The 11,328-nt window shown below is 44.5% G+C and overlaps 3 protein-coding genes across 3 annotated transcripts in view; all 3 read left to right on the top strand.

The window, feature by feature from the left end:
• Positions 1 to 11,328, top strand: part of LOC100300510 (T cell receptor beta constant 1) — a gene marked incomplete in the record, with an annotated part of 535,695 nt that overhangs the window by 487,939 nt on the left and 36,428 nt on the right.
• The window catches only part of LOC509513 (uncharacterized), a 283,704-nt gene that overhangs the window by 254,553 nt on the left and 17,823 nt on the right, over positions 1 to 11,328 (top strand).
• LOC786254 (uncharacterized) lies at positions 1,464 to 7,990 on the top strand. The gene is given in 3 exon segments (NM_001130763.1): positions 1,464 to 1,601; positions 1,863 to 2,231; positions 7,063 to 7,990. Coding segments are annotated over 2 exon segments (621 nt in total). The 5' UTR covers positions 1,464 to 1,601; positions 1,863 to 1,927; the 3' UTR covers positions 7,380 to 7,990.

Raw genomic sequence — 11,328 nt, forward strand, 5'->3', positions numbered from 1 at the left:
GCAGAGTCTGAAATACTCTTTAAGTATTTTATCTCTCAACTATATTTAGCCTGTTCTCTATTAATATAGTTCAGAATGCACTTAGTCATATTTATATCATACTGGTCCCTTACACTGATGGCATTATGCTGATTGTTCTTGGCGAATGGGAATTATAAAGCCCTCTAGATGCCTTGGTATGATATATGGATGGCAGACCAATGTCAATCTGCAAAAATTTAGGGATCTGCCCCCTTGGTGAGCTTCTGAGTAGTCCAGGGGTGTGAGATATGCTGGAATGTCCTTCAAAATGAGAGTTGAGCTGTTTCCAGACATGGAGAAAGAGGCACAACGCTTCGTGGGACCCTCTGGATTTTGGAGTTAACATATACTACTCTTGGGTATGCTACTCTGGCCCATTTACTATACAATCTGTCAGGCTGGGCCAGTGCAAGGCAGAGCTCGGTAGCAGAACGAGGCTATGATGGAAGCTTCTCAGCCACCAGGGTCGTAAACCAAGCAGGCTCAGTTGTTCTTGAAGTGCCTGTGGCAGATATCAATGCTCTGTAGACCTCCTGACATTCCCCAGTGAGAATCACGAGGCAGATGCACAGAGCTCTGTGTCATGCTTTACTCCCCTCTATCTGCCAATAACTATTCTCCTTTTGAAAAACTGCTCTTTACTCTTTACTAAAGGTTTATCAGGGCATTCAGAGCTAGACATCAGCAGACCTGCAAAACTGTAAAGTTGAAGACGCACGGAGTATTCTGTTATGAAGTGGAAAATGTATCATTTCAGTTTAGTCACTCGGTCATGTCCGACTCTTTGCAACCCCATGAATCGCAGCACGCCAGGCCTCCCTGTCCAGCACCAACTCCCAGAGTTCACTCAGACTCACGTCCATCGAGTTGGTGATGCCATCCAGCCATCTCATCCTCTGTCATCCCCTTCTCCTTCTGCTCCCAATCCCTCCCAGCATCAGAGTCTTTTCCAATGAGTCAACTCTTTGCATGAGGTGGCCGAGTACTGGAGTTTCAGCTTTAGCATCATTCCTTCCAAAGAACACCCAGGGCTGATCTCCTTTAGAATGGACTGGTTGGATCTCCGTTTATTAAGAGGAATGAATTCAGGAATAGGAGTCAGTTTACCGGAGTAGGTATCAGGGAAAGAAAAATCAGCTCAGTTTGGAATAACGGAAATACTCAGCCAACGGTTGCAATCCTGAGTTATGTTACCCTAGTATTCTAAAATCTTACCTTTAGTTATCTGAGGTCAATACTGCATCCCATTCTTGCTTTATACCGAGGAGTAGAACATGAGTGGTGCTCAACAATGATGGATGGGGAGTGGGGGAGGCTGAAGTTGCAGGCTAGGAGCCTTGTGAATAAAGATCCAGCCCAAGTGAAGAGCCACACAGCTCCACTAGGGGGCAGAAGAATTGTCCCCATGTTCTGCAGAAACTAGGCTTCCTGGGACAGGCAAGGAACAGAGTCATAGGGAAGAACTACACGGTGGTGAAGGAAGAAGAACTTGAATTTGATGTGTTAATGCCTTTTCTCTGCGGCGAGGCAAGGCTGTCACCTAAAGATGTTGACTCTTCTGCTACTTCTCCTGGGACTGGGTATGGCCTTATTCCCGGGGAAATTTGGGGTGAATATGCATGCTGAGGAGTAGAGGGTCTGAGGCCCCCAGTCAGAGGATGGGAGAGATATTCGTTTAGGGAATCCTATCACAGTAACAGCTGGAAGAACAAATCCAGAGTGGAGACAGTGCTCCAGGGCTGATTGGGAGCAAGGTGATACTGGAGCAAATAGTAGGAGACCCTCCTGCCTGGGGACAAGCTTGTCAGCTCTCAAGGGTGTTTCTGTCTCTCTGGATCTAGGTTCTGTGTTCGGTGCTCTCCTCTCTCAAGAGCCAAGCAGGGCCATCCGTCAACGCGGGACCTCCATGACGATCGAGTGTCAAGTCGATAGCCAGCTCACCTGGATGTACTGGTACCGTCAGCTTCCAGGACAGAGCTTGGTGCTGATGGCTACTGCCAATCAGGGCTCCAAGGCTACTTATGAGAGTGGGTTTACTGAGGACAAGTTTCCCATTGACCGCCCGAAACTGGAGTTCTCAACCCTGACTGTGAGCAACGCGAGCTCCGAAGACAGTAGCTCTTATTTCTGCAGTGCTGGAGACACAGTGCTGGGCACAGTTCAAGGGTCTCAGCAAGAACCCCTCTCCTTCCCACCCAGACCCCGGCCAGGTGAGCCTGAGAACCCTGGGAGGCAGGCTGGCGGGGGAAACCACAGAGGCAGCTGCCTGTGTGCTGGTGGGTGGGGGTCGGTGTGAGTGGTCGGCTGGGGATGAGGAGGGAACTGGGTGACCAGCTGGAGGACTTCATCCACAGACAGGAAGGGTGACTACTGGAGGCCAAGGATAAAATTTCTCCCAGAGGAGTGTTTAGAAATAATAAAGACAATCGGATACAGTTTGCCTTCAAGTGGCAGAGTCAGAAATACCCTTTAAGTATTTTATCTCTGAGCTATATTTAGCTTGTTCTCTATTAATATAGTTCAGAATGCACTTAGTCATATTTATATCATACTGGTCCATTACACTGATGGCATTTTGCTGAATGTTCTTGGCAAATGGGAATTATAAAGCCCTCTAGATGCCTTGGTATGATATATGGATGGCAGACCAATGTCAATCTGCAAAAATTCAGGGATCTGCCCCCTTGGTGAGCTTCTGAGTAGTCCAGAGGTGTGAGATATGCTGGAATGTCCTCCAAAGTGAGAGGCGAGCTGTTTCCAGATATGGAGAAAGAGGCACAACGCTTCGTGGGACCCTCTGGTTTTGGAGTTAACATATACTACTCTTGGGTATGCTACTCTGGCCCATTTACTATACAATCCGTCAGGCTGGGCCAGTGCAAGGCAGAGCTCGGTAGCAGAACGAGGCTATGATGGAAGCTTCTCGGCCACCAGCGTCGTAAACCAAGCAGGCTCAGTTATTCTTGAAGTGCCTGTGGCAGATATCAGTGCTCTGTAGAGCTCCTGACATTCCCCAGTGAGAATCACGAGGCAGATGCACAGAGCTCTGTGTCATGCTTTACTCCCTTCTACCTGCCAATAACTATTCTCCCTTTGAAAAACTGCTCTTGGCTCTTTACTAAAGGTTTATCATGGCATTCAGAACTGGACATCAGCAGACCTGCAGAACTGTAAACTTGATGCATGGAGTATTCTGTTATGAAGTGGAAAATGTATAATCAAGACCAAATTCTAGCACAGCTGGAAAGAGGCACAATTCAATTGCAAGAGCAAGTCCCAGTTTTACGATACATACTCTTATTACACTCACACCTTCCCCTCAGTCTACAGTTTTGTGGGAATTTCTCTGTTCCCTAGTTGAAAAGCCATGAGCCTGTTTCTGGGTAGGCTTGTACTTTATTCTGGAATCATCACTCCATTTTAACACAAGTGTGGTTCTGAAAGGTGGTGACAAAGGAAAATCTTCAGCAGGTCCAGAACTTCAGTCCCGAAGGATAGATCTAGCCCGTGTTCAGCTTTCTTTCAGTGTCATCTAGACTCTAGCCATTCATTCACATTTCCCCCCATTTTGCTCTGTCTACTCTGTTAGGGGGTCATTCCTTTAGACTCTCTGTCCCATTTACTGATTCACACCTTAGCTCCAATAACCTGTTTCACCTTCCAATCGACTTTTTAAACTTTATTTTCATGTCCAGGAAATCTACTTGGGTCTTTCACATATGTGAGCCGTCATTTTTTAAAAATTAACCACTTATTTTTGGCTGCGCTGGGTCTTCATTGCTGCATGTGGGCTTTCTCTAGCTGCAGCGCGAGAGCTTCTCCTTGCGGTGGCTTCTCTTGTTATGAAGCCCAGGCTCTAAGGCACGCAGGCTTTGGTAGTTGCAGCACGTGGGCTCAGTAGTTCTGGCCCATGAGTCCTAGAGCACGTTGTGGAGCATGGGCTTAATTGCTCCACTGCACGTGGGATCTTCCCAGACCAAGGACTGAACATATGTCCTCCGTCTTGGCAGCCAGATTCTTAACCACTGGACCACAAGGGAAATCTGATGAGTAGTCATTTTTAAAGAACCTTGCTCCACACGTATTTTATTTCTCTAAGGTTAGGTGGCACAGTGGTGAAGAATCCGCCTGCCAACGCAGGAGACACAAGAGAGGCAGGTTCAATGCCTGGGTCAGGAAGATCCTCTGGAGTAGGAAATGGCAACCTACTCCAGTATTCTTGCCTGGTTGGACAGAGGAGTCTGGCTGGCTACAGTCCATGGGGTTGCAAAGAGTTGGACACGACTGAACACTGAAGAAAACTAAACTTCTACTTGGAATTTTTATCTATTCATGACAACCTCAGTTTTCTGGTGGTTTCTGCTGCCTCTTACTCAGAGTGGCTTCTTATGCATTATGTAATTTGATATTATAAATTTATCATTGGGAATCCCCTAAATCTTGGAGTAAAGGTAGGCTTTCCAGGAAATATATATTTTTGGCTCTGTCAAGCAACTGGGATGCAATAGACTTGATGTTTTCTTTTGTAATTCTCAGTGTCCATCTTTATGGCCATACAGTGTCTATGCGAAACCCCAGTGGGCTGACTACTCGGTGGCCATGAATATTTAGAGGAAACTACTTAAAACCCCCCAGCCAAAGCCAAGAAGACCAAGGAAAGTAATAGTCCCTGTCAGTTGCCTGAGAGGTTAGCTTTGTAGTTTCCCTGTCACTAAGTGTGTTCTGTTCGTGTATCCTGACTTGAGGAAGGAGCAATTCCCATCACGCTCCTAGTGCTGTACAAGGTCCAGTGGGTCTCAGCCAGTTCGTACACATGCTGATTCTCCTGGTCACCAGGATCCACATGTGCACCTGTTTGATGGAATGGATCAAAAATGCTGGCTTCCCTTCCTGTTTCCTGCTCCCATTTCCCTAGGAAGTGGGCAAATTCACCTACAGATAAGCTTTGGACTGTGAGCCCCCTCCTATAGGATGGCAAAATTTTCTCCTAAGAAGCAGTAAAAACACTGTGGTTAGGAACTTGATCTCTGTCCTCAGGCAGACCTGAATTTAAAATGGATTAAAGATCTAAATGTAAGACCAGAAACTATAAAACTCCTAGAGGAGAACATAGGCAAAACACTCTCTGACATACATCACAGCAGGATCCTCTATGACCCACCTCCCAGAATATTGGAAATAAAAGCAAAAATAAACAAATGGGACCTAATTAAACTTAAAAGCTTCTGCACAACAAAGGAAACTATTAGCAAGGTGAAAAGGCAGCCTTCAGAATGGGAGAAAATAATAGCAAATGAAGCAACTGACAAACAACTAATCTCAAAAATATACAAGCAACTCCTACAGCTCAACTCCAGAAAAATAAATGACCCAATCAAAAAATGGGCCAAAGAACTAAATAGACATTTCTCCAAAGAAGACATACAGATGACTAACAAACATATGAAAAGATGCTCAACATCACTCATTATCAGAGAAATGCAAATCAAAACCACTATGAGGTACCATTTCACGCCAGTCAGAATGGCTGCAATCCCTAAGTCTACAAGCAATAAATGCTGGAGAGGGTGTGGAGAAAAGGGAACCCTCTTACACTGTTGGTGGGAATGCAAACTAGTACAGCCACTATGGAGAACAGTGTGGAGATTCCTTAAAAAACTGGAAATAGAACAGCCTTATGATCCAGCAATCCCACTCCTGGGCATACACACTGAGGAAACCAGAATTGAAAGAGACACGTGTACCCCAATGTTCATCGCAGCACTGTTTATAATAGCCAGGACATGGAAGCAACCTAGATGTCCATCAGCAGATGAATGGATAAGAAAGCTGTGGTACATATACACAATGGAGTATTACTCAGCCATTAAAAAGAATTCATTTGAATCAGTTCTAATGAGATGGATGAAACTGGAGCCTATTATACAGAGTGAAGTAAGCCAGAAAGAAAAACACCAATACAGTATACTAACACATATATATGGAATTTGGAAAGATAGTAACAATAACCCTGTATACGAGATAGCAAAAGAGACACTGATGTATAGAACAGTCTTATGGACTCTGTGGGAGAGGGAGAGGGTGGGAAGCTTTGGGAGAATGGCATTGAAACATGTATAATATCATGTATGAAATGAGTCACCAGTCCAGGTTCGATGCACAATACTGGATGCTTGGGGCTGGTGCACTGGGATGACCCAGAGGGATGGTATGGGGAGGGAGGAGGGAGGAGGGTTCAGGATGGGGAACACATGTATACCTGTGGCGGATTCATTTCGATATTTAGCAAAACCAATACAATATTGTAAAGTTTAAAAATAAAATAAAATTTAAAAAATAATAAAAAATAAAACTTGGCTCCCCTGCTTCATCACCAGGTATAACCTTGAACAAGTTACACAATCTCATATTCATACATATAATATCCTTATATATAAAATAAGGATAATAGTGATGCAAAAATATAAGGAATGGGATTTTCATAAGACTGAGATGAAGTCATCCATGTAAACCACACAGCACTGTGCCTGGTAGAGATAAAACACACATTTTAATTAATATCTAAATTTATTTCTCACTGTGACACATGACATTTTACCATTAACAATTCCATCCTCAAGATTAAGTATTGCCCTCTCTGGGAAATTTTTATTTATTATTGTAACTGTTTCTCTTTATTTCAACTATTTCTTTAACAAAATTAATGCATAGTGTAAAATACACAGATTATTAAGCTGAGGAAAATTAAAATCACTATTTAAATGAGATTATATAATATGATATGTATTTTATAATTCATTCTCTTAACCCAACAATATTTCATAAATGCCATGTCAAAAGATAGCGCTTACATTAACTTATAAGAATATTTCAGTGTATCTATGACCCTCCTTTAAATACAACTTTTTACATTAAAATTAATATCAAGGTGAAGTATCCATATGCTAGATGATAGGGTAATTTAATTTAAAAAGCAGTCATTGTAGGTGTCAATTTATTTCTCTCTCTCTCTCTTTTTTTTTTTTTTGCTGTGCCATGAAGCCTGCGGGATCTCAGTTCCCCAACCAGGAATCGAACCCTCGACCCTGCTTTGGAAGTGTGGAGTCTTAACCACTGGATCACCAGGGAAGTCCCTGTGTCAATTTATTTCTGTTGTAGACTGGACAGAGAATGGCGAAAGCACTCCTTTCCCCACCTTCACAGGGCTGACGTCTTGTTATCCAGGTCTCAACTCAAATACCATCTCCCCAGAGAGAGCTTTCCTAACCTTCTATGCTCACATAGTACCTGTGGACCCAGCCACCAGTTACTCACATTTATTATCACTTTATTCCATTTCAATAATGCCTAATCATTAGTCAGTTCAGTTCAGCCACTCAGTCATGTCCGAGTCTTTGCGGCCCCATGGACTGCAGCCTGCCAGGCTTCCCTGTCCATCACCAAATCCCAGATCTTGTTCAAACTCATGTCCCTCAAGTCGGTGATGCCATCTGTCATCTGTCGTTCACTTCTCCTCCTGCCTTCAATCTTTCCCAGCATCAGGGTCTTTTCCGATGATCTAATCATTGGAATATAATCAATTAATCATTATAATTTGATATAAATAGTTGATCCTTGAACTAGGTACAGATTAGGGACACTAACCCTCTGCACAGTTGAAAATCCACATATAACTTTGTAGGGACTCCTTGGTATCTAAAGTTCCACATCCTGTGTTTAACCAACCTCAAATCATGTAACACTACAATAGTTATTGAAAAAAAATTCCATGTATAAGTAGACCAGGGCAGTTCAAATTCCATCTTGTTCAAAGATCAACTATATATATTATATACACATCATATATATACATATATATATAAAGATACATATATATTTTTTAATGTACTGTCTGCCTCTCACAGTCATATCTCCTTCCATATGTGTGGATGTGCACATGCATAAATACACATTGTTATTGTTTAGTTGCTAAGTTGTGTCCAACTCTTTGCAACTCCATGGACTGTAGTCAGATAGGCTCCTCTGTTCATGGGATTTCCTGGGCAAGAATATGGGAGTGGGTTGCCATTTTCCTTCTCCAGGGGATCTTCCCGACTCAGAGTTTGAACCTGCATCTCCTGCATTGGCAGGTGAATTCTTTTACTGCTGAGCCAGCAGGGAAGTCTGTAAATACACCCAGATGCCATGAAAGAACAGATCTTTTACTATTATCTTCTTTGCTGTTGCCATACAGGTTAGAAAAATTACAGGAACATCACAGGAACACAGGAAATATTTCCTTAGTGCTATGGACTGAACTGTGTTCCTCCAAAATTTATATGTTGTAATCCTAACCCCCAGTCCCTCAGAATGTAATAGGATCTTTAAATAAATAATTTAATTGAGGCCATTAGGGTGGCCCGTAAGCCAATCTGACCTTGTTCTTATCAGAAGAGATCAAGATATATAAGGAGAGGCCCTAGGGAGGTACCCACAGAGGAAAGGCCACGTGAAGTCAGTGAAAAGATGACCGTCGGCAACGCAAGGAGAGAGACCCCTGGAGAAACCAACCCTGTTGACAAAAATAATAAATGATCTGAAATAGGAATAGAAACAAGTTTTATTTAAGCCAAACAGAAGCCTAGAACCCGAAAGGCAGGCTCTAAGACAACTCTGAGGAGCTGCTCCAGAGAAGCAGGGTTTTCAGCCCAGTTTTATATCTTGGCAGAACAAAGAACATTAAGCAAGTCAGGAATACATTCCCTCCAAATAGACCAAATTGAACAAATAGATCAGCAGGAACTCAGTGAGTCAGTATGGCACTGGTCCCTGGGAAGGGAGTCATGTCATCAAAGGAGCACCAGCCCTGGTGTCCCAGGAAGGGGGGCCCTTTATCTTTTAACACAGACATCTTTTACTTCCAGTCAGTAAAGCACTTTTTAAAAGTAAAGTACTTTTCTTTACTAAGTAAAGCAGATATACAGTGTATGTTTGATAGGCCACAAATAGGCTGTTTTAGTTGGTAAAAAATTCAAGTTAACTCATGTATAAGCCAGAATGACTTCTCCATGACTCAATATATGAAGTTTCTTCTATCAACACCTTCCTTGATCACGCACTTCTCAGCTCCCAAAACTGTGAGAAGATGGATTTCTGCCATTATTTTGTTAAGGCAGCCCTAGCAAACTCACACACTGAGTCAATAAATAGGATTCAGAAGAATGAAAAATCTGCCTAGCCATGTGGACTGCCATGGAGAAGAGCACTACAGAACGTGAGTTTAGGCAATGTAAGGCCACTAGAAATGAGCCAAGTCATTCTAACAGGGGACAGAGGCTCTTACCTCTCTACCTGAGCAGATGGTGGCCCAAAACATGAGCCGGCCCCCTCTGCCCCCTACCTTCACCCCGCAGGCTGGGAAAGGAAACAGACGTGACGATTCTCATCCTCTAAAGCCAGGCTTCCTATGAAGACCCCACGACAAGGGGTCAAAACAAAATAGCATATTTTGATATTTCTGCAAAAAAAAAAGCCTCTGTGATGGAGGCTCCACAACTGGGTGAGCACAACCTGCCTTTGACGTGGCCCAGAGGGGCCCAAGGCCATGGCAAGGTGGGGCTGGGGGGTGGTGCCAGGTGCCAGATTAATTCAAGCTTCTTCCTCTGCCAGGGAAGCCAGCATCAGGAGGGATCCGGATGTAGTTTGTTCCCTGGCCTGACCCCTGAGCTGCCATCTGCAGTGATTCCCACACTTCACAGCACTTTCCCTGTCCTCCAGTGGCCTTGAGGTCAGCTCCGCCATTTTTAGATCTATGTTCTCAGGCAAGACGGAACCTTTCTGACGCCTGGTCTCAGCCTCTGTAACAGGAAATAATATTCTGCGCACCTCACGATGAAAACATGAAAAGGGAAGCTTGAAATTCAACACAAAGGAAAATCAGCATACCACCGCTGCTTGTGTGTGTGAAATCTCTTTAAAAGCTGTTGCTGCTGCTGCTAAGTCGCTTCAGTCGTGTCCGACTCTGTGCGACCCCATAGACGGCAGGCCATCAGGCTCTCCGGTCCCTGGGATTCTCCAGGCAAGAACACTGGAGTGGGTTGCCATTTCCTTCTCCAATGCATGAAAGTGAAAAGTGAAAGGGAAGTCGCTCAGCCGTGTCCGACTCTTAGCGACCCCATGGACTGTAGCCTACCAGGCTCCTCCATCCATGGGATTTTCCAGGCAAGAGTACTGGAGTGGGGTGCCATCTCCTTCTCCAAAAAGCTGTTGGGTGCTATACAAATACAGCAGTATTGCCACCTCGAGAGGAGCCTGTCAGGGATTAGAGGGTGTGCAGCTCTGAGGAGTGGGTGTCCTGTCGTGGAGAAGCTGGCTTCCAGCTCTGCCAGGCACCAGACCAGAAGATACCCTGTGGGTCCCTCTCCACCCAAGAGCCCGCCCCCCCCACCATTTCTCCCTGTTCACTCTATTTCCATTTACTCTGTCCTTCCAGCCTACTTCCTGTCTTGCCACCAGACTTCTGAGCTTTTCTGCCTTTGTTCACCACCTTCAGAACATTCACTCATTTTTACCTTTCTGAGAGTACCTATATAGACTCTGCCCATTCCTGCCCAACAGGAGGCCCTGAGTTCAGAGGAGGTGAGCAGGAGAAGCCTCTTCATGGGAAGCTTGTCAACCTGGCTCACAAGGTTAGGTTCCAGCACAGACTCTAGTTACATCTCTATACCCCCCTGGCCAAGTGGTGCCTCATTAAATTACAAGAGTCTGTCTTGACAGGCATGGCAGGTTGCAAAGTGAGATAATTTCCAGGAAGATTCACTCTGCACTGAGCCCAGCAAAAGAGTCTCACTGCATCAAAAAAAAAAAAGAAAAGAAAATTCCAGAATCCCCCCACCTTCAACGTTGTTTTTAATCACTCAGTTTCATGGACAGAGGAGCCTGATGGGTTACGAGGCTGCAGAGTTGGATTGACTGAGCGCATGCGCACACATTCTCAACCTTTATCGCGCACCAGTTTCTCTACCTACCGCTGATTCCCTGATAAGGACTGAGATTTACCATTGTTCAAACCTTTTTTCTAAAATCTGATCCGGAACATATAATTCTGGCTCAGGCTGTCAGTTCCTAGCAGGTGTGGGCAATTTTCATCACCATTAGTGCAGGCTCCCAGGGTGACCAGGAGGCTGCTTAAAGAGAACCCAAGGCTGCGTGAGTGATGAGAAAGACAAGTGTCTTGATAGTGAGGAAGAGGAGGAATACGACACCGGTCTCTTATTACCCCAGTGCATCAGGTAAATGCCTACTTAATCCTTGGCCTCTCCTCCCTCC

Source organism: Bos taurus, chromosome 4 (genome assembly GCF_002263795.3).
Source record: "Bos taurus isolate L1 Dominette 01449 registration number 42190680 breed Hereford chromosome 4, ARS-UCD2.0, whole genome shotgun sequence".
Lineage (NCBI taxonomy): Eukaryota > Metazoa > Chordata > Mammalia > Artiodactyla > Bovidae > Bos > Bos taurus.